The sequence below is a fragment of the Perca fluviatilis genome, chromosome 16, assembly GCF_010015445.1.
Source record: "Perca fluviatilis chromosome 16, GENO_Pfluv_1.0, whole genome shotgun sequence".
Classification (NCBI taxonomy): Eukaryota; Metazoa; Chordata; class Actinopteri; order Perciformes; family Percidae; genus Perca; species Perca fluviatilis.
The window spans coordinates 7,893,324-7,917,474 of NC_053127.1; the positions used below are offsets into that span (position 1 = coordinate 7,893,324).

General features: G+C 42.2%; 1 protein-coding gene across 1 annotated transcript in view; it reads right to left on the reverse strand.

Annotated features, from left to right (window-relative positions):
- Window positions 1–14,096: 14,096 nt before the first annotated feature.
- Window positions 14,097–24,151, reverse strand: part of LOC120543650 (hexokinase-2-like) — a 41,525-nt gene continuing 31,470 nt past the window's right edge. Inside the window, exons 9-13 of the mRNA XM_039776792.1 lie at window positions 23,672–23,768; window positions 19,536–19,719; window positions 17,592–17,747; window positions 16,468–16,701; window positions 14,097–14,862 (exon numbers count right to left, since the gene is read on the reverse strand). Of these exons, the coding sequence (XP_039632726.1) occupies window positions 14,715–14,862; window positions 16,468–16,701; window positions 17,592–17,747; window positions 19,536–19,719; window positions 23,672–23,768 (819 nt within the window). The 3' untranslated portion in view covers window positions 14,097–14,714. The remainder of the gene's footprint in view (window positions 14,863–16,467; window positions 16,702–17,591; window positions 17,748–19,535; window positions 19,720–23,671; window positions 23,769–24,151) is intronic.

The following is a 24,151-nucleotide window of genomic DNA, read 5'->3' on the forward strand; positions in this document are numbered from 1 at the left end:
TAAAGATTGTTCAACCTTTAATGACATTAAATAGAGAAAAGTAGTAAAATTCTCACATTTTAGAGGATAATAAAAACAGAATCTCTAGTGTTTTTGCTTAATGAGTAATTGAAATGATTAATCGATGATCAAGATCCAAGTTGCAGATTCAATTTCTGTCGATCGATTGATCGATCGATTGATTGGTTGACTAACAGTTCAGCTGTAGCACAAACACCGTTTCATACAATTAATCGAACATGATGGTTCAAAAGTCTGCTCAGCGTTACGTCTGAGCTCTGTCTAACTCCAGATTTCCACTGAAATGCAGAACGTCCGGATTTGTTGTGAATTCAGGTAGACTCACCTGGACCTCTGCTCTCGGTTTGCTCCAGAGCGGACAGCAGATTTCCCTTCTGGGACATCAGAAATATAAATAAATTATTGTTTGTCATCAACAAAACAGATCACATCCAAAAAGTGAGAACATAAACGTGAAAAGGGTTTAGTTGCATGTTTTTGTATCACCAAGAGTCAATTCAACTGACTTGTTTTTAACCTTGTGTCTGTAGATTTAAATCTGACTCATAGCGGACTTGTTCACTTTTATTGGTGTGTAGGGATGCAACCATTACCGGTGTAACGGTAAAACATAATAAAAATGTTGACGGTAACAATTACCGTTTTCATTAAAAATATCATTATTAATTCAATTAATTCAAATATTATCACGGTGGATTACCACGGTGTGGAAACAGTGTGTTTAATCCTTCCCAGCTTCATCGGAGTCTCCTGAAGTTGCCGCCCAGGTGCACTGCGTAGCCTACAACGTGCGTTTCTTGAAGTTGGAATCATGGCGGAAGGAGGAGATGACAGCGCTCAGGGACATTTGATGTTAAAAGTTGCACTCTTGATAAGGTTTTGCCTTTATTTTTGTAATGTAATACATTTTTGAAACTATTTCAGCTTGTGCAGCCCTATCAGTGCTTTCTGAACACACTTTTTAAAAATACCGAAATTATTTTGGTCACTATAACCGTGAGGTTCAATTTTCATACCGTTACATCCGTTACTGGTGTATATTACTGAGTGTGAAGAGGCTTACTGCTGCAGTCTTTGACTTCTGCCGTTGGAGGCAGTACTCGGTGTGTTGGCTGTAGTCTTTCAGCGGAACAGCTTTTTGACAGATGAAACATTTCTCATAACTGTTGTGGAAAATAAAACCATATTAAAACAACAACCTGTCCAAAAACACTGAGCTGTTCCTGTTGAATACGACCGGTTGTACCTACTTAATGCAAGTGTTGGAGGGTCCGTTGGTCTCTTCAGCAGTCGCCTCTGCTCTCCTTGTTCTCTTCCTGAGAGACTTTAATGACACTACACAGTGGAAAAGAAGGAGTCATTTTAAACCAGCAACACAACAACACTGACATTATTTAAACTAATTTTCCTTTTCGTCCAAAACAGCAATTTATTGGCTTTAGAAATGTTTCTCAACATCACAGAGACAGCTCACCCTACGCACTGGAAAAAGCTTAATACATCAAGACAGACTAGGTTGAAAATGAGGAGCAAGTTGTTGTCATGATATTGTTATGAATGTTTGTTCTGGATATCTTGCAAAACTTTATGATAAAGATGCGGGAAACGAGAAACCTTCCTGCGTTACTGTTTTTATTTACGGACATACTTTCCCAATTTTGGGAAAAAAGAAAACATCTAAGATTTAGTGCTTTACCACCGCAAATTTCACAAGAGATGTGAGAGATATTTTTATTACTGAAAGTGATTACATGTAACTTTTTAATGTTTCTGAAACTGTGTCAATTTTTATACAATGATCTTCAATGACCTGTAACAGCAAACGAGACTAACAGTGAAAAGAACCCGATTTTTTTATAGTTAGTAGTTTTTAGTAAGGCCTCTGCCCGGGTTTGATTTTTCCCGCAGAGTCACAGAAAGATTTGCGGCAGGTAGACACACATTCTGACGGGTCACAGATTTCTTTCTAACACTGGGAAGCCTGCGTTAGCGTATCCAGCCAGCGGAGCCAGGTAAAAAGAAGCAGGAGATTTCTTTTATTTATGTATTACTTATGTTTTTCTATTTCTTTTGGACTAATTGTATTTTAATGTTATTTTAGAAGTTATCTGCTGTAGTTATGGCTGATACTGGGGCAGGGCCATCACAGAAAGAAGGAAATTAAATGAAGAACTAAACGCTAAAAGGGAAAGACAAAAGGCGAGAGCGCAAGTCACACTTGATCGAGCTATCAACAGAGACAACTACGGGATTGTAAATGATTCATGAACAAACATTCATAACAATGTCATGACAACAGCTTGCTCGTCTTTTACATGGTGGTGATGGCGCAGTGGATATGACACATGTCTATGGTGTGGGACATCTGGGTTCAATTCCCACGGCGATACATCAACCAATGTGTCCCTGAGCAAGACACTTAACCCCTAGTTGCTCCAGAGGTGTGCGACCTCTGATATATAGCAATTGTAAGTCGCTTCAGATAAAAGCGTCAGCTAAATGACCTGTAATGTAATAAAAAACCCACCCCGAATTGGCCCTCAGGTATGTAATATGTCTATTTCATTCAGAAAATAACTTTAGATAGCTCAATGTGGTTGTACGTCAGTAGCCAACATTAAATTACGTCGCCCTTCCATTTAGTGCGGCCATTTTATTCCTTTTAATCCGGGTTTGTGTTGGCTTACTATTTTCTTTTCCCTTGTCCACCTGTTACGTAACTTTTGTAAAGCGTCCGTGGGTCTCATGAAGTTATTATTATGTTGGTTGCTGCAACAATCTCTTAATGCTGTGGCTCATGACACAGTGACAGTGATACGCGGTTTAGCTCACCATACATCTAAAGTAGGCTAAGATACTGTAGCAACACTTGAAATGCAACGATGCAACTGTAACGTACTCTTTTATTGTAAATGAATGATGTTCTGTCTGAGCAAAACATTCATTGCAACTGTATGACTGTATGTAATATCCCTGTAACGCTTACTCCTTAATACAGTGGCTAATACAGCACCGTAAAGAAAAGACCTTTAGGACAGCAGGTGTGGTAAAAACAACACCACTTTTGTCCAAAGCGGCCGCTAGAATCAACACAAATTGAAAGTTACATATAGCCACTTTAAATTAAAAACGTGATAAAAGTCCTGTTTTGGGCAAATACTGTACATGTTGTATAAATCTCAAGTTTTAAAGAGTCTTTTACTTGTAAGACCACCTCATAGAACTCATTTCATTTGTGATCTACTGTATTGGAGCACTGACTGCAGATATAAACATGGAGTATTTAAACTCACCTCTGCTCCAGCATCAGTCACCATCATCAGATCTTGCGTCCTGTCGTCGTCGTCACTCAGTTGGGTTTCTGTTGTGACAAACCAGAAAACACACTCACTGTGAGCAGTTTTGTTTTTCATAAAAAAAAGGCTTATTGTGAAGGGAAAACTGTATCATAAAAGAAGGCAGTTTCTTCGCCTAGTGAGCCTAGTAGAAAATATAAAACTTTGCTTTCTAATATTTTAAGCTAAATAACCAGATTCAGAAAACTCAAGTTGATGTGAACAAGGCGCTTTGAGAAAACATAAATACATTTCACAACAATGACCTCAATAACTGTATAATAATAATAAGTCCAAAAAAACATGGAGCTTCAGTACCTGGACAAACCTCACAGTCATCGGTATCCTGTCCTCCTTCTTCCCTGTCCTCATTCTTCTCTTCTTTTTTGCTCGCTCTTTCCTCCTCTTCCTCCTTTTTGTCTTCATCATCCTTTGCCTCAGCTGGAGGAGAATCAGCTGCTTCAGACAGCGGTTTGCCTCTCAGTCTGAGGCCACGCCTGAAAATGTATTCAAATAAATAAACAGCACGTATCAAGAAAGATTACATGTCTGAACGGAACAAAAATTAAAAAAAATTGAGAAATCTCATTTAATTTGTGTGCAGACTTCAGGATGCAGAAAATATGCTAAATTGGCAACTATTTTGATAATTGATTAATCGTTTTATTCCTTTTTTAGGCATCCAATATCCAGCTTCTTAATTGTGGGAATTTTAAGCTTTTCTTTGTCATATATATATATATATATATATATATATATATATATATATATATATATATATTTTTGTTTTTGAAAAATAAACTGCAGCTTCAAATCTAACCAATAACTCCATAGTCAAGAGTGCGGTATAGTCCTATCTACTGATTGTAATTAACTACTGACCTCTAGTGGCAATAAGACATCATTACTGTTGATGCAGACAAAGCCTGCGCTGTACAGAAAGTAGTTTTGGACCCTGAAGTGTGTTAAAACTGGAAAATGGCGTGATTAAGAGGGCTTAAAATGCTAGCATGCAAAATTAAACCATTCAATTTGTGGTTTCTGTTGGTCAGTATTTACCCAGAATGCAACAGAAGAAATACTGTTGTAGCTAGGTCTGTCACGATAACAAATTTTGCTGGACGATAAATTGTCCCAGAAATGATTGCGATAAATGATAATATTGTCGTTCTGAGACCATTTTCATCTAATATAATGATAATGGCATAATAATGCAGGTACACCTTTTCAAAGATCAATACATTTTTATTTCTAAAGAATATTTAACACTGGAACTGGAAGACATTTTAAATATCCACAATATGTCTTTGATCTCCTTTAGTATGTCGTCTTTTACAGTTGTGGAATTGCCATTTGTGAACCATCACCTTATCGTGGTGGAGAGGTTTGTGTGTCTCTGTGAACCTGAGGGCTGTGTTGTCTGGAGCTTTGTGCTCCTGGTAGGGTCTCCCAAGGCAAAGTGGTCTCAGGTGAGGGGCCAGACAAAGAATGGTTCAAAACCCCAATGGAAAAACAAGGTAGAAATGGAGTGACCTGCCCGGAGGAAGCCCGGGGCCCCCGTCTGGAGCCAGGCCCAGACGGGCTGGCGCTGGGGCGCGCCTGGTGGCCGGGTTTGCCACGGAGCCCGGCCGGGCACAGCCCGAACAAGCTACGTGGCTCCCATCTCTCCAGCCCATGGGCCCACCACCTGTGGGAGGAACCGCTGGGGGTCGTGCGCTACCACATGGGTGGCAGTGAAGGTCAGGGGGCCTCGACGGACCGAGCCCGGGCAGCAGACGCTGGCTCTTGGGGACGTGGAACGTCACCTCTCTGTGGGGAAGGAGCCGGAACTGGTGCGGGAGGTGGAGCGCTACCGGTTAGATCTGGTGGGGCTTACCTCTACACACAGTCTAGGTTCTGGAACCGTACTCCTGGATAGGGGTTGGACTCTTTTCTTCTCCGGAGTTGCTCAGGGGTGTGGGCGCCCGGGCCGGGTGTGGGAATACTAACAAGCCCCGGCTGGCCCGCTACGTTTGGAGTTTACCCCGGTGGACGAGAGGGTGTCGCGGCCTGCGGGTTGTGGGGGGAAAACTCTGACTGTTGTTTGTGCATATGCACCAAACAGGAGTTAGTATTCGGCCTTCTTGGAGACCTCGGTGGAGTCCTGCATGGGGGCGCCAGTGGGGACTCCATTGTTCTGCGGGGGACTTCAACGCACCGTGGGCAATGATGGAGACACCTGGAGGCGGTGATTGGGAGGAACGGCCTCCCTGATCTAAACCAGAGTGGTTGTTTGTTGTTGGACTTCTGTGCTAGTCATGGATTGTCTATAACGAACACCATGTTCGAACATAGGGATGCTCATAAGTGTACCTGGTACCAGAGCACCCTATGCCGAAGGTCAATGATCGATTTTATAATCGTTTCATCTGATCTGAGGCCGTATGTTTTGGACACTTTCGGGTGAAGAGAGGGGCAGAGCTGTCAACCGATCACCATCTGGTGGTGAGTTGGGTCAGGGGTGGGGAAGACTCTGGACAGACCTGGTAAGCCCAAACGTGTAGTGCGGTAGTAAATTGGGAACGTCTGGAGGAGGCCCCTGTCCAACGGACTTTCAACTCCGCATCCTCCGCGGAGCTTTTACGTGCATCCCTGTGGAGGCTGGGGGCATTGAACCCGAGTGGACAATGTTCAAAGTTTCCATTGCTGAAGCTGGCGCGGAGCGGGGCTGCGGTCTTAGGGTCTTAGGTGCCTCAAGGGCGGTAACCCACAACACCGTGGTGGACACCGTGGTCAGGGAAGCCATCCGACTGAAGAAGGAGTCTTTCCGGGATATGTTATCCCAGAGGACTCCGGAGGCAGTTGCAGGGTACCGAAGGGCCCGAAGGCGCTGCGCCTCTGCCCGTGAAAGCAGCGGGTGTGGGAGAAGTTTGGAGAAGACATGGAGAAGGACTTTGGGTCGGCACCAAAGTGCTTCTGGAAAACTGTTCGCCACCTCAGGAGGCGGGGAACCATCCAAGCTGTGTACAGTAAGGATGGGACACTGTTGACCTCAACTGAGGTAGGTAATAGGGGTGGAAGGAGCATTTTGAGGAACTCCTGAATCCGACTAATACGCCCTCTATGTTAGAGGCAGAGCTGGAGGATGACGGGGATTGTCGTCGATTTCCGGGCGGAAGTCACTGATGTAGTCAAACAACTCCACAGTGGCAAAGCCCGGGATTGATGAGATCCGTCCAGAAATGCTCAAGGCTCTGGGTGTGGAGGGGCTGTCCTGGTTGACACCGTCTCTTCAACATTGCGTGGAAGTCTGGAACAGTGCCAAAGGAGTGGCAGACTGGGGTGGTGGTTCCCCCCTTTTTAAAAAGGGGACCAGAGGGTGTGTGCCAGTTACAGGGGTATCACACTTCTCAGCCTCCCTGGTAAAGTCTACTCCAAGGTGCTGGAAAGGAGGGTTCGGCCGATAGTCGAACCTCAGGTTGAGGAGGGAACAATGCGGATTCCGTCCTGGTCGTGGAACAACGGACCAGCTCTTCACTCTCGCAAGGATCCTGGAGGGGCCTGGGAGTATGCCCAACCGGTCTACATGTGTTTTTGTGGATTTGGAGAAGCGTATGACCGGGTCCCCGGGAGATACTGTGGGAGGTGCTGCGGGAGTATGGGGTGAGGGGGCTATTCTTCAGGGCCATCCAATCTGTACGCGACCAAAGTGAGAGCTGTGTCCGGGTTCCCGCAGTAAGTCGGGACTCGTTTCAGGTGAGGGTTGGCCTCCGCCAGGGCTGCGCTTTGTCACCAATCCTGTTTGTAATATTTATGGACAGGATATCGAGTCGTAGTCGGGGTGGGGAGGGTCGTTGCGGTGGGCTGGGGATCTCATCCGCTCTTTTGCAGATGATGTGGTCCTGATGGCATCATCGGCCTGCGACCTTCAGCACTCACTGGATCGGTTCGCAAGCCGAGTGTGAGCGGTTGGGATGAGGATCAGCACCTCTAAATCGGAGGGCCATGGTTCTCAGCAGGAAACCGATGGAATGCCTTCTCCAGGTAGGGAATGAGTCCTTACCCCAAGTGAAGGAGTTCAAGTACCTTGGGGTTTTTGTTCGCCAAGTGAGGGGACAATGGAGCGGGAGATTGGTCGGAGAATCGGGCGCAGTGGGTGCGGTATTACATTCCATCTATCGCACCGTTGTGACGAAAAGAGAGCTGAGCCAGAAGGCAAAGCTCTCGATCTACCGGTCAATTTTCGTTCCTACCCTCACCTATGGTCATGAAGGCTGGGTCATGACCGAAAGAACGAGATCCAGGGTACAAGCGGCTGAAATGGGTTTCCTCAGGAGGGTGGCTGGCGTCTCCCTTAGAGATAGGGTGAGAAGCTCAGTCATCCGTGAGGAGCTCGGAGTAGAGCCGCTGCTCCTTTGCGTCGAAAGGAGCCAGTTGAGGTGGTTCGGGCATCTGGTAAGGATGCCCCCTGGGCGCCTTCCCAGTCGAGGTGTTCCAGGCACGTCCAGCTGGGAGGAGGCCTCGGGGAAGACCCAGGACTAGGTGGAGGGATTATATCTCCAACCTGGCCTGGGAACGCCTCGGGATCCCCCAGTCGGAGCTGGTTAATGTTGCTCGGGAAAGGGAAGTTTGGGGTCCCCTGCTGGAGCTGCTCCCCCCGCGACCCGACACCGGATAAGCGGACGAAGATGGATGGATGGATGGATGACACGTATGTTCTCCCAGGCAATTCATACTGGCTGTCAAATTATATCTATATGATGATCTGCCACATGGCGAGTCGATAGTCAAAATTGATATTGTTGATATTAGTTGCTTCATGTACATTTATTAAAAACTTGATAGCTAGAGGTCTAGACTCTGGGGCAAGGTTATGTTATGTTTAAATACCTGCCATGCTGATTCCAAACAGACAGCTTTGTCAAGGCAGTTTGGGCTTCAGATAGCTTTTACACAGTGGCCATCCATCGTTAATGACAAATCATGTTCCGCTACGAACATGCACACACGTATTGTTTGTATCACAAACACGGTCGGTCAGTGAAGGAGATATCCGATCGTTGCCGGTAACGTACTCGTATGACAGAATGCACGGACCGAAGCTTTGTGACTAGCAAGCACTTTCTTACCGCTGCTGCCGTCCAGTGTATTCCTTGAACATGCGCTGCAGAAGCACCAGACTCCCTCAGTTTGAGGCACCAAGTGCTAAACGGCTTCCTGTCTCCACCCTTTTCCTCTTGTCCTCTATTCATTACCAGCGCCATTTGTTTTTAACTCCAGACAATCTTTGCATCCATATTTTGTAGCCGCGTTACCACGGAGACCACACCCATTGACCACACCACACTCTCGCTTTTCGGCAAAGACCCGCCGTAATTTGCATCCGATTGGCTAGAACTTTCATTGGTAGCTGGAAGTTCGATGACTGGTTAAACCCAGTGCATCAAAAAATATCCCATGTGGACTTTTTAATTTATTTATTTTTCTAAAAAAGTCAAAACGCCAGAAATCGGGCACCAGGCCCCGAGTACTTCAGCTAGGGCTGGGCGATATGGAGAAAATCAAATATCACGATATTTTTGACCAAATACCTCAATATCGATACCGCAACGATATCGTAGTGTTGACTATCGGTGCTTTCACAAAATATTTACACAATGAGATTTTAGATAAATAATCATCAGTAATGTGGATATAACGACTAAGTGGGTAAAGGCAAATAATAGAACAGTTACAACAGTCTGGTAAGTTCAGAAAATGACATCACTTTACTGTAATGCAGCCTTTAAAACCAGGAAAAGACAACACTTATGCCATATTACGATATCCAAAATCTAACACGATATCTAGTCTCATGTCACAATATTGATATAATATTGATATATTGCCCAGCTCTTACTTCAGCCCTGCGTTAGTTAGAGCTGTGTTCCTCTCATATGATTGGTAGGTGAAATCAATAAACTCGAAAATGATAAACGGCATGAAAGTTCCCAATTATAATTTTTTTTTCCTTACGGCCGCACGCCGGAGATCCGGCACGGTGCCGGAATACTTTAAGCCCTGCATATGGTACCCAATTTTAAAACACCACAGCGTTAGGGCTGTGTATAGCCACAGTATAGGCGATGATACAGATGTTACTGTTTAATATATTATGATGTATCACAAAACTGTAAGCAAGGAGACAAAGGAGAAGCATATAAAGAACACAACACAATGTGCATAAAAAAAGAGTTAAAGTTTTATTTATTTTTTTAAATAATAACAGCGAGATCTACAATCTGTGGGATTCATAAGTTATGGAGGAGAGAGAGTCAAAGCTCGCTGACACTGCTAAGTAGTGGCTCACTGTGACTGACCTGATGTAATGTAATGTTCAGCTTACTGCATCTAAACAAAACAAGGCACCAGATTCAGAAAACAAGTGTGGGAAAATAAGCTGAAGAGGGGACATTAGTAGGGGGAGGGATAGGGATGAATATTGATGGCTGTGGTAAGAGTTAGAGAAAAAGATCTATATAGATGAGCACAATATACTTTCACAGTTTTGAGTGTAAAAAATGAAGCACGCTGGACTTTGTGGTTTGCTATACTCACAGAGCTGCTGAGGTGAAGATAGTGTCCTTAGTGTCCCGGCTAAAGCCCAACCACAGGAGCAAACTGCTGCCGGGAATCACATGCTACTTGGAACTATAGACATGAAAAAGAACATCAGGAGGAAATTAGATTAATAAAATGTTACATGTGAGCATGGCAACATGCAACAGCTAGGAAGGGACTCAATGTGACTAACCTGATGTAGTGCAGGGCTGACTGGCAGGAGAGCACTCACAATTCAATATATTAATATATTTCCCAATATCTTAAACACTGAAATATATTGACTTTTTGAATGATAATATGCTTTAACTTAAAACATCCTACCTCACTCTAAACATAACCGCCTACAGGTACATTTGAAACTTGACACTGGCATACAAAAGCATACAGTTGACATTACTGTAACAGTAGGCTAACATTAATCCAGACATATCGTGATAAACTACTGAAAGGTAACATTTTACTTCACTGTATAGCCTACAACTTAAATCCATGTTGCTGATAATAATTCACCTGCTAAGAAGCATCATATAGCCTAATTCTCCAAACACTGACTGATTATTATAAAAAAACTTTTAACACAGGATGCTGTCGCCTGTCCCCATCTCTCTCTCTCACACACACACACACACACACTCTTTGTGGGGACCGTCATCGCCCCTTACCCTAACCTTAACCATCACAACTAAATGCCTAACCTTAACCCTTACCCTCACCCTAACCTAATTCTATCCCTAATCCTAAAACCAAGTCTTAACCCTCAAACAGCCCTTTAAACTTGTGGGGTGCAGCATTTTGGGCCCCACAAGGATGTGCAGACCCCACAAGTATACTATCTATTCCCCGGTTTTTGGACCCCACGAATATAGTAAAACGCGCGCGCGCTCACACACACACACACACACACACACACACACACACACACACACACACACACACACACACACACAGTAATAGACCTATTTCATGGCAGACATGTTGACATGTCATGATGGCTGCATTCCACTTAGGAGAGACCCTGGTATTAAACCATTACTGATGGCTGTATTCCACTTAGGAGAGACCCTGGTATTAAACCATTAATGATGGCTGCATTCCACTTAGAGGTCCTGGTATTAAACCATTACTGATGGCTGTTAATGTCACGTCACGGCAACACGGGAACTAAAACTTTGTGTTGCTTAAAACAACTAGGCTAATGACATTCGGGGCTACAATAAAAACATTTGGGGCTGAAGCCCTTCAAAAGTGACCTGGTTAATATTGGTGCACATAACTATTTAGACTGACCAACATTGTCCTCTAGCGGCGTGCAGTCGTATTTCAACTTCCAACCTTCTCTCGCTCGTTGCTGCCCGCCAACCGCCGCCGACGGGTGTTGGTACACGATATGGACAGTATATAAACTGGACCAACAGATGCCGTTGCTCTGGACGGAGAGACGGAGACCAGTGAAGGATATTAGAAGTGTAACCGAGCGTTTCTTATATTGTCCAGACTCACCGTTTGACTCTAAAATGAAGAAACGGGCTTCCAATGCCGGAACCAAGACGGCACTGCACGTCTCACTTTATTTTTCAACCCCACACAGTCAAAAACGTCACAAAGTTCAACGCTTTCTCCACTTCCGTTTTCCCCCTTCAAAATAAAAGCTCGTGTACTACAACTTCCTCCTAAGCTTCAACTGAGAAGTTACACAATAAAATATCCATAGACAGTATATAAACTGGACCAACATGTTGCTTTGGACGGAGACCTAAAATACATCCTTGACGGAGACCAGTGAACGATGTTAGAAGCACTTTTCTGGTGAGCGCTGAGCATTACTGAGCAGCCTCCAACTGAGAGAGCGTAGGTATATGTAAGGAGATAACATAGGTACAGGCTAGTTATTGATCACTAACATGCTAGTTAACATTAGTAATTAAACCTAAACAGCTAATGTAATTCGAAACTGCCTGCGAGCTTCTCCTGTACTGTATGGTAATTCCTCTACTATGTGACCCAATCGTTAGCCTGTTTTTATAAAAGCGTCTGCTACGGAGCCATAACGTGAGCTACAAGGTAATGGAGCCTTTTATACATTGTCGTGTTTCTTTAGAAATAAACAATGGACAAATAGAGTCTTTAAACGCTTCAGATGTAAAGTTATTCGCAGTCAAAGTGACGTCAAAATGAATGGCAGTCAGTGGAATGCTAACAGGAGATGATCGCTTTGTAGCATCAAAATGGCGCCGTAGGAGGTTCGAGTTCTGAAGCGAAGCTTACCCCTTTGAAAATACCTGAGCAACCTGTCTGAAAATTGTAAGTCTTCTGGTAGTGATGAGCGATGGGACAGTTATTGAGGCTTCGTATGCCCTCTTCTGCCGTACAGCAACACCAGTTACTGTCAGCAGAGCGGATAGTTAGGCCTATATTAAAAGGAGTTATTTCAGATACTTCCCTGATTTTTGGTTTATTAGAAGGACACGCACGCCCGTATTAAAGGGCCCTCGCCTCCGGGTCAGGAAACCCGGAGGCGAGGCAAGAGGCTTTGATTAACACCCTAGATGTCCCCAACTCACGGGCTTTTAACCCCCTGTGTATGTAAAAATACTGCCCTGAGGGGATCTTTATAACCAAATAATCTTAATTAATTACTCCCAGTTGAAGGCTGCTTCTCTGTTGGTCACAGAAGGTTCCACTCCGCTGGAAATGCACCCCTCTGAGAGTTTACAGGAGGTCTGCTTGTCAAGGTTGATCCCTGCCGGGTTGCAACTCACCACGGGAGGTTAAAGAGGAGTCCAAGATGCCCCCGTAGGGGTGTCCCCCGCCCGTACGGCCGGGGTGGAGGAAAGAGAGAAAAAGGAAAAAGTCTTCCAAAAAGGCACAAAAGATTTACGAGGTTTTTTGGTTCCCTTGTTCAACACGAACTCAGGTATTTTTATTTTATTTGAAGCAAAAAGTTTAAAAAAAAAAAGAGCAAATAAGCTAAATAGAAAGAAAATGAAAAATGCACCAAGTCCCTGACAGAAAAGGCTCAATGTAAAAAATTCCTCAAAATGCTCCTAAGCACAAAATGCTAATGCGATCTTAATGCAGATACAAGTGGGAAGACACGTAAAGGAAATTTAACATGTGACCATGTATCTGTGCATTACTCAATCTAACAGCTCAGTTCAGGACCAGCTCCATGTGAACATGGCCCTATGCATTGCGCAAGCGATGATACATTTAGACTGTGTGACTGTGACTGCCCAACTCCCCTCTCCAGACAAATGCAGGTACAAGACAGGATGATCTACGAGTGCATATGTTTCACATACATGAACTCTCCTCTTTGCAGCAATAGCCTCATACTCTAGCAGACAGTCATAAAACAATTCACACTAACATTTCTCTAAAGCATGTTTATAGCAATATCACTAACATAACTTTTAGCATTACATTTTTAAGCAAAAATATAGTTTTAGCTGTTTTTGGGTTAATACATTTCTAAAGCAGTGATATAGTTTTAGCTGTTTTTGGGTTAATACATTTCTAAAGCAGTGATATAGTTTTAGCTGTTTTAATACATTTCTAAAGCAGTGATATAGTTTTAGCTTTTTTTGGGTTAATACATTTCTAAAGCAGTGATATAGTTTCAGCTGTTTTTGGGTTAATACATTTCTAAAGCAGCGATATAGTTTTAGCTGTTTTGGGGTTTTCAACTGAACCTCCGTTCAACGGTAGCTGTGCCAAGAGAAATCTCAAACATTCCTAATCTTGCAGAGACCAGAAACAGAAAACAGAAAATTGGAAAAACAGGAAAATTTGATATTTGAACCCATTTTTCTGTTTTTCCAAATGTCCGTTTGTGCTTAGAAAATTGAACTGATAAGCGCTACACGGACCATACTGCGCCACCTTTCATGTTTTTCGCCGTCACATGATCAACTCACAGCTGCTGCTAATGCTGCTAATGGGTATCGTAGCTTCCCGGCCCCGGCAAGTTTGAAGAAGGAAACATAGAGGACCACACGTATTCAAAATCCAAATTTCAGGAACAGGAGTCTTCTTCTTCCTCGCCCAGAAAAAGAAAAAGGAGATTGAAAAGAGCAAGAAACTGGCTTTTTGAAGCGTGAAGGCTACCGTAGCTGTAATACCTACTTTGAACTGGGTGGTGCGAGAGAGTTGATTGCGATATATGATCTCAACGCTAGATTGGAGAAATTCCCACACATTGGACCTTTTAAATGGTTGAAATATATATAAATGAGGCTCATGTCACTTCTTCTAATGTGTGGCAGGTTTGGGGGAGGCGATATGGAATTAATAAATTTCAATCACAGAATATAATACATCTCCCAGAAAATAGCAATTTATTAAAATATTTGTAATCCAGTAAATTAAATACCAAAGAAATCAAAGTACTTCATTACATTTATACAAAAATAATTGTAAATGTAAAAATCCAAGTATAGTTTAGATTTGTTCAGTATAGTTTAGGTATGAAGGCTATGTGAAAATGACCAATGACACTTTCAACCAATGAACGTTGCCCAAATGTTGACTTTTTGAAAAACAGCACCGTAGAGGTCTAAAACTCCACAGGGAACCTTTAATGTTCAAACGCCATTCAAGTTGAGTTTGTAACAGTACAACGTTTTTGTTTTATTTATGAGTAGAGGTAGTCTGGGTGGTATATCTTTTAGCTCTAGCTTCTTATTTATTCATGTTTTAAACGTAACTTTTATTCTATGACTTAACTTATTATGCTATTAGTTATGTGATTAGTTATGTTGGAGTGGAGTCAGGAATTCACTGGCCAGCCGGCTCAGCGGCCAGCCGCTGAGCCACGGCCGCCACCATGGCAGCGCCCTTCCCGCTGGCTTCCTCCGTGACGTGGAAGGTGATGTCACACAGGGGGGCGAGGAGGCACACCGTCTCCTGCAGCCTCATGCTGAACCTACGGGAGGAGGGAGGAGAAGAGAAGAGGGAGTCAACGGGAAAACGAGAGAAAAATATTGAGCGCAGAAAGAGAAAGAAAAGTATATTGCGCAGGTCAATATCATGAGAACATGTTTTAAATGCAATATCATCACAAACTCATGAAAGGAAATAAAACTGAAGGAAAGTGAAATGTAAACAAAGCTTCATGGTTTGAACATTGTTCTCTGACTGAGTGGAGAGTGAAGGTTGTATGCAGACACATTTGGCTGAAAGCCTTTTTTATCTACAGTATATTGTTTAATTGACAGGTAGGCCCTAATGTCCTAAAAAGATGCTAAATGAAAAATTATTTCATGCAGGGTTATATCATGTCGCCTGGAGCTTCTCGCTGAACCTACGGGAGGAGGGAGGAGAAGAAGGAAGGCAGGTGAGAGAGTGAACGGGAAAGACGATGAAATGAACCATTGCATCGATGCATCGCGATGCGGACCTGAACGACTCTGCATCGATGTAGTGACAGACTATAATCGATTATTGCCCACTGATGGTACTTGTTGATTTTCCAGTTTGCTGCTTTTTTTCGTCATTTTTGTCTGTCGTCTGCTGTGTTCAGACTCCGCTACATTCAGGAAATGTCGTTTTTAAGAGCAGATGCAATAAAAAGAGGAGTTCATATTCATCTGACCACTTGAATCTGTTGATGAAAACCATGTGTAGCAATATATAATAATGTTGAGGCGGTCAGGCTATCTAATTGATACAAATCGTTTACAGGATAATCGAATCGTGAGAACAGTGAAGATTCACACCCCTAGAAAAGAGAAAATATTCAGCGCAGAAAGAGAAAGTAGCATACTGTATATCGCACACTGTCATTATCATGAAAACATGCTTTGAATGCAACATCTTCTGCAGAAATGTGTCCTTAAACTCACGGAAGGAAATAAAACTGAAGGAAGGAGAAGTTTAAGCAATGATTCATGGTATGTGGTCGTGCAGTTCTTCTAAGAAAGACAGGAAGTGTGTTGATGTGTACAGATACATATGGTTTATAATCTTCACCAAATTGAGAAAGAATTAAAAAAAAAAAAAAAAAAAACCTGCACTACCCCTGCCGTCGCGCACCGCTCGGATTTGCTGCTTTTGCGCTGCGCTCAAAGTTCAAATTATTTCAACTTTGACATAATTGCCGCTGATCTTTCGAAAAGCGCAACCAATGAGATAACAGCATGTCGTTACCTAGCAATGGGCATTAGATTACCCTTGATGATGAATACCCGCGCAGCGCTCTGCTCTGCGCCCTACCTAGCGGTGCGCGCAGAGCAAATCGCTAATCGTGTAGGTTGGCTTAAAGCACTTTATAACTTTCTTTTGAAAAGTGCTGTATCAATAAAGATTATTATTATTATTATCATAATTATAATGAATGATAAATAGGGGGTTTGGGGCGACCTCTAGGGGTTTAAGTAAAGTGTTACCCATAAAGTGCAACCAAACACATCATTTGTGATTTAACTTTCAACTCTTAACTTTTTAAAGGTGCACTTTTACACGCAGACTTTAAAGAAAAATCTTGACAAAATGTCGTTCTCACTGCCTCTGTATTTTCCTCAGTGCTTACTTGGGGTGTTCTCTGTAGACTGTCCCGTCCACCCCCACGGTGGTCTCCAGATGGTCCAGCCCGCGGTTGGTACGGATACGGTTGGCGATGGTTGCCAGGGCAGCGGCACAGAGATTGGCGGAGCGCGAGGAGATGGTTTCGCAGACCAGACGTACGATGGCGCAGTCGACCGATTCCCATTCCAATCCCAAGTCGGTCAGAATCCTCAGGGTGTTTACCAGACCGCTGTCCTGCCTGAACCAGAGACACAGACAGGAAGTACAGACATACAGGTGTTGGTGTTCAGGTTTGCGGTCTGCTGTAGATATAATCATCTGAAATAAAGGCCTGGTTCGGACTTCCAATGCAGATAAAGGGATCTCAAAAATCTGTGCCTTAAAATGTTATTACAATCAATATACACTAGTACAGTGTCTGTTCTTTGATTAATTGGACAGATGCTTTAAAGAACTCAGGCTAGCCACCTCTCACTATAGCCAGCCATGCTAGAGAGGCGCTACATTGTGTTAAAACATGTTGGTATTGGCAGCCAGCTGTCGTTTTTAAAGCTGCCTACACATGATAGGAGGCAAATTCGCTTTGCGCCCACCGTTCCATTGATTTCCTCTGGGGGAGGGCAATAAAGGGATCTCAAGAATCTGTTATTAAAATGTTATTAGAATCAATATAAACTAGTACACTGCCCGTTCAAAATGTGCCTGTTTGGAAAGGGCCGATTCCTTGGCCTGTGGTAATGCTGCTTCAAGCTTTCTCCATTGCCCTTGTACCCCAAAATTACTTACAGAAGGACCCCAAAGCTCTTAATATGCAACCCCACTGTAAAGCCTACTACTGACTTACTGTGTATAATATATACTATCCAATGCTGTCCAAACTGCAGCAAATTACACACACACACACACACACACACACACACACACACACACACACACACACACACACACACACACACACACACACACACGCCCTATTTATTACAGAGTTGACAAAAGTTGAAAACAAATGAGTTTCCCTTTAACGATCATTTGTCAGTGCCAGATCAGAAAGTTTACAACTCAAGACCACCGTTTGGAAACAAAAGACAAGGTGAACGATTGATTTCTAAAGCGTCATCGGACACTCACTCCTCAATCTCAGAGATGAACTTGGTCTCAAATGTAAACGGGGTCCGCAGCGCCTCCGATGTCCGTCCCTTAAACAGCAGCTTGTCCTCCGCCAGCCTCACCAGCAGCAGCCGAACGATTTCTCCCAAATACATGCCGCTGATCATCTTCTCAAAGCTACAGGAGAAAATAAAATAAATACATTTAATTAAAATAAAAGTAAGAACTGTGTTTCTGTGTTGTTTATTCGTCATCCGTAACCCTTGCATTGTCTTCCATTCAACCATGCACTTGTCGTCGTGGGAATCCACACTTTTTCTCACGTTTGTCTCTTTTGGCGCTTTTTTTAAATGTTTTTTTTCTTCACTTTTTTTGACAATTAGCTTAATCTTTTCACCACCATGTATAAACACCACTAACACCAACTTATAACTAGTTTTCTACTTATTTTTGGAAGTCATATTCAACTATACCTAATTTTTTTGTTAAAAAACCCAGAAATTATGAATTATTTAGAGAAATATTAAAGGAAGGAAGGGAATATGTTACCGTTCAGTCGGGAATACTGTTTCGAAACATTTCAATTTTTTTTTCAAATGCTAAGAAACTGAATAAAAAACCCACAATTCAATGTAAGTAGAGATCCGATCATTTGTTGTACTTGCAAAGCGCATTGTATGGAATCAGCGGTGTTATTTTTGGGTAATTAAAATTAGGTAGTTAACAGGAAACTCTGATTTCTGATATAGAAATTTTGATAACGGGTCAAATTTGACCCGAAGACAACACAAGGGTTAAAAAAAGAAGAACCTTGGGTTAAGGTCCCAAATACATGCCGCTGATCATCTTCTCAAAGCTACAGGAGAAAATAAATACATTTTATTTATTTATTGTGGGTGTGCAAAGGCCGTCTGTTAAAAAAAGAAGAACCTTGGGTATCTTTTCCGAGAAATCTGTAAAAATTGAAATTGACAAGCATTAGTGACACCATTTTTAAAGTCAGTGTGTCAAGAATAACCACTATGGGTATTCTGGTGTTGGTGTACCAGGGCTGTAGTACTCGAGACGCTTTTCTGTGTTCTTGGACACGTTGGTAGCCTATTTGGACTCAGACTTGTCTCGGACTCGCCAAATATTCTAGTTGTTCGACCGAGTCTAGCACTATATGCTTTTTCTCTAAAGTAACTTCCTCCTTCAAAACAAAACCATTAATGACGCGAGCTTGTTCAGAAAATAGGTATTAGTTTAATTAAAAACTCCATCTAGAACGGGCATTAACATTGTTCTCCTGGTATACGCCTGGTATATACCTTAAATCATCAGGCTTCAATCATTTTCATTTTGGCCACAGACACAATGTCAACAAGCACTTTGTACTATGGATTCTTCAGGACATGTAATAACTTCAAGAATGAGAACATGTCAGTTTTTTAGTGACACCTGTGTTGCTTTGTTATTTGTTACATTTTTTATCGGCAGTCCAGAAGGTTCTTGTTACACCAGAATAAAAAGAAAAAAACATCTAAAATGTGAAGTTGCACTTCAGCTATATGTGATTTGAGGAAAATGGTTATACTTAAAGTAAATAATATGGCCTAATTTAATACTTTCTTTCTCCTTCTTGACGGTCTCTCATTTGGACTCGGTCTCGACTTGGACTCGACTAGTCCTGGTCTTGGACTCGACAAAGGTGGACTTGACTACAGCCCTATTGTGTACACATGACACGTCTGAAACCAACAAGTCAGCTCTGAACTGACTTGTTGCTCCGAAAATATTTTTTGTTGTTAATTGATTATTTAGTCTACAAGATGTTTTCCAAAAGTCCAAAATGTGGAGAAAAGCAGCCAATCCTCAAATGTGAGAAGCTGGAAGCAGACAATATTTGTCATCTACTGTATGTAATTATTAAAGTTGTTGTAATTTTACACTGAAGACATTTTCCCAATGATCCGTCCTACGTACATATGGACACCGCGGTTGTCAGACGTCTTGTCCACCTCCACGTCAAACTCCGTCTGGATGTCTTTCAGGGAGCCGTCGTCTCCGAAGCCCCCCCACTCCGTGTTGATGCACATCTGCCCGTCCTCGCCCGCCACGCGCTTCATGTTCTTTATCTCCTCCATGTAGCAGGCGTTGGTTCCCGTCCCTAAAGGAGAAGAGAAGCGAGAAGGGGAGATTGTAGTAGTGTGAAATTATAACAATAATAATAATAATAACACTGGAAGTTGGTTATTCTTAGTCTCGTTCATTTTTTAGGAATGTATCCGTTTGAAAAGGGGTGAGAAGTAGTGCTTTCAGTTAAACGCATTATTAACGGCGTTAACGCAAACCCATTTTAACGGCGTCAATTTTATTATTGCGAGATTAACGTTCTTTTTGGCCTAGCAAACTTTGTAGTTTTTTTCACATGCTGTTGTAACAACTAGTAACGTTAGAAAAACTACAACACCACACCGGATCTAGCTAGACCGGAAACTAAACAGGCACGCCGCACACACTTGTTTGGGCTGGCGAGCCGGCCAAAGAGGCTAACGTTACGTTTTGAGTGGATGGCGAGCGCGAGACGCCGAAAAGGATGCCAATAAGATTCTGAATGGAAAGTTTACTTTTAAAAAGTTACCAAATGGTTCCATTGACAAGACCAAAGTGATCTGTGTGTTTTGTTGTTGTGAACTGAGCTATCATCGCAGCATGTCCAGTCTTACTTCAGACAGAAGAACATGGATACTACAACTAAGAACAAACTTACTGCAGCCAGCCATAGTTAAATGGGTCCAGGTGAGAATGTTAGTGTGAAATTGAACACTACAGTAGGCTATATGCCAATGTTGTTTTCAATAAAAAAAAACATTTGCACAAAGCAAGCTGATCCACTTTTCCATGTTGATAAGAGCACTAAAATGAGAAAAAAATAAAATAAATAATGGGACAAAAAGAAATGAAGGGACATTTAGAATAGAAAAAAATGTGCGATTAATTGCGAGTTAACTATGACATTAATGCGATTCAATATTTTAATTGTTTGACAGCACTAGTGAGAAGCAAAACTCAAAACCATCTATCTGCTTTTCATAGCCACGCTAGCGGTGGGTTGTAATTCTGTAGAGTTTTCATGTTCCCCTCAGGATGAATCGTACTGACTCCTCTGACTTTTTATCAGGTACAAGCTCTCACTTATCCAGTGAAATATCTCTACTTTCACCGATACCGACACATGTTTTATCCTGTTTATTGTCAGACGCTTTTAGATTCTCTTTGAGTGAAAGTCTGTCTTCCTTTTTTTGGCTGCTTTGCAGTGTAGTGATGGCGCAGTGGTTACAACACATACCTTTGGTGTGGGAGATCTGGGTTCAATGCCCACTGCGATACATCAACCAATGTGTCCCTGAGCAAGACACTTAACCCCTAGTTGCTCCAGAGGTGTGTGACCTCTGACATATGTAGCAATTGTAAGTCGCTTTGTCGCTTTCTTCTCTGTCCTGATGTCACTTCCTGTCTCGCTTCTGTAACTCAATGAAATCTCTCATTCAGCATTTCTTTCATTCTGTCACTCAAGTTTTTTTTTTCTTCCATATCTGCAGATAAATCAGCTCCACTGCAGCCGTTGTTATTTTCAGTTGAAACCTTTGTTGTTTCAACAATAAAGATTACTTTGTGTCGTTCCTATCTTCCTATTGGTTGTCAGGCTGAGGTGGGTGTGGCGGGGAGACTGAGAGGACAGTCGAGGGGATTTATTTTTCCCCATCCAGTTGTGTTAATGTTAATGTCCGCGTCTTAAATGTCTACAAATGAACTGGCCTGGCTGACTGTGCGGGACCAAGGACTGGGCTGGTCAGAAGACGTTGCGAAGTGGCAGCGGAGCCAAGGGACAGGTAGGCTCATCTACTTCACATGTAGCCTGGCAAATAGTGGTGTGCGATACTGCAAAATTTTGTATCGATCCGATACCAAGTAAATATAGGGCCAATATCGCCGATATCGATACGACAACAATACCTTGCATCATCAAATTGCTAAATCTGAATTTTCATGACCTTTAAGAAGTTTTGGGATTTTTTCTTTGGATTATTGTTAGGCTAAGTTAAAACCCAGGACAGAATTGTCAAATTTTATAAATTTGTTGTGTTATCACTGTATCGTACAGCCTTTTCACAAATTATACAGCTTGCCGTTGTTGAGTTTTCGGCCTGAAAATCTAGCCCCACAGAGCTCCTCTTCCTCTCTGCCGTTCTTCTTCTCCGTCTCTGTCCTGCTTGTGTGTGTGTGCTGCTGGCTGCCACCAAACACCGACGGGCCTGGCTGCTTGTTTGCCTGGCGCCGCTGAGTCACGTGACGGTGCAACATCAAATCACAAGAGGAGGGAGGAGGAGCCAAGTGGGCCTGCTCGGTGCTGTGACAGGAGCAGCACAGACACAGACAGCCAGGTCGCCTCTCTGATGGAACGTACTGGAGAGAAACTAAAACTAAAGTATCGATCAGATTTCCATAACGTTGGTATGGATATTATCGATATTTGGATCGATCCGCCCACCACTCCCGGCAAACCGAGTGTTTGTCTCTTTAGTTTTAAATCCACAGACAGCCAAACTGTGGAAGCCCCTAAACGTAAAGCGAATATCACGTTTTCCCAGCGCTGTGGTTATGTCATGACAATACAGAGATACAGCTTCAGTTTCATCTACATCCATGACGTTTATCTGTGCTATTTGACCCCTGAAGGTGCGGGGCTTATGGGAAATGGAGTTTGTTGAAGGCCACTTAAAAAACTCAAGTATTTGATAAACAAAGATATTAGATCTACCCTCCTTATCTAAACATAAGAAGCGTGCCACATGACATACTGTTGAGAATAATTGATAATGCAGATATTATTCCTATTAACTTAAATTTTTAACGCTGTTACTGCCAAAAAATGCCGCACGTTACTATATTTGAAGCTGTTTTTTTCATCAGACTAGATCTCTGAGTCTGAGCCGAGAGGCAAAGACTGAGTAAACAAAACACACACCGGCTCGACGCACACATACCGCACAAGTATAAAGATCAGGCCACTTACCTTATTTTTACTACAAAGAGTGTATATATTTGTTATTTATTTTTGGTATAGTTCTTAACAAGCATAATTTAATTTTGCCCAATTGTGGCCTGTTGAGGTGTTGTGTTATTTGTATCAATCCACTATATAAACATAACAGCTACATACATGGCATTTGATTGGAGGTTAGTCTCACTTTGTCCCACAGCAACATTAAAATAGTTTAAATGTGTATACATTGTTTCTGTTAATAATGTATTGTATTAAGTGTCCATTTCATTATAATATTCAGATTTATCATAAATAATTGAACATGCACGTGTATTTTAAGTTCCGTTAAAGAGGGGTAGGTGAAAGTGGGGTCACATTCTAGCATTTAAAAATGTACTAGAAAGTAACGCAATAGTTACTTTCTGAAGTAAGTAGTTACTTTCAGAATTTGTAACTGAGTAACTAATTTAGTTATTTTTTGGAAGAAGTAACTAGTATCTATAACTAATTACTTTTTAAAAGTAACTTGCCCAACACTGCCTTTTACAAAAACACTTCTCCAGTTTGTCAGTGCTGTCTATAACGATGAGTTCGGAGCCCATTAATGGGTTTCAGTTTAGTTTTAATTGAACATTTGAGGTCTGGGTAGAATGTTCATATGTAAAGATACATATGTTATATGGGGGAATGTAATTAAGCGCATAAACTCAAGTAGCCTACTGCTCTTCAGTACATTTCTGAGATACTTGAGCATTTCAAGTTTATGCTACTTTATACTTCTACCCCACTACATACATAACTTTCAGATTATTATTACAAAATATAACGAATAAATTATGATACACATGGATGGATCCCTGATTCAAATCCAGTAATATATACTGTATGCATCTGAAATGGGCCATTCTGCATAACAGTTACTTTTAATTTAAGTATATTTTGATGCAAATACTTTTGTACTTTAAGTAAGTAAGATTTTAAATGCAGGACTTGTACTTGTAACGGAGTATCTAAAGACATCCTGAAGGTGTACTTTGTTCACTTTGTTGTACTTGTTCAAATAAATGTTTACCGATGATCATGCCGATCTCGCAGCGTTGGTCGTAGCCGCAGCTCATCATCGTGCCCACTGTGTCGTTCACCATGGCAACTGAGTGTATATCATAGTCCTGCAGAGAGAGAGAGAGAGAGAGAGAGGTATGTTTATGTGCTTTCTTTTTATAATCTGTATACCAAATAACCTGCCTACACACACATTGTTGAGTGTCACAATGCTTTTAATCAGAAACAAGACAACAAACAACAACAATCAGCTTCAATACATCCAGAAATATCACGGAAAAAACATCCAAAAAGATAAATGACCACTTTACAGCACAAAGCAATGACTTATAATTGCATTCTGGGAAACAAACATAGGTTTGGCTGCATGTAGTCTATATCCACGACGTTCCACTTCCGGGATTGCTCCGGTGCCGCAGGAAATTCCGCCGGCTGTGTGTCTTTTCGCCGATGTCTGTTACCTTCCTCTTCCTCTGTGTTGTAATTTTAA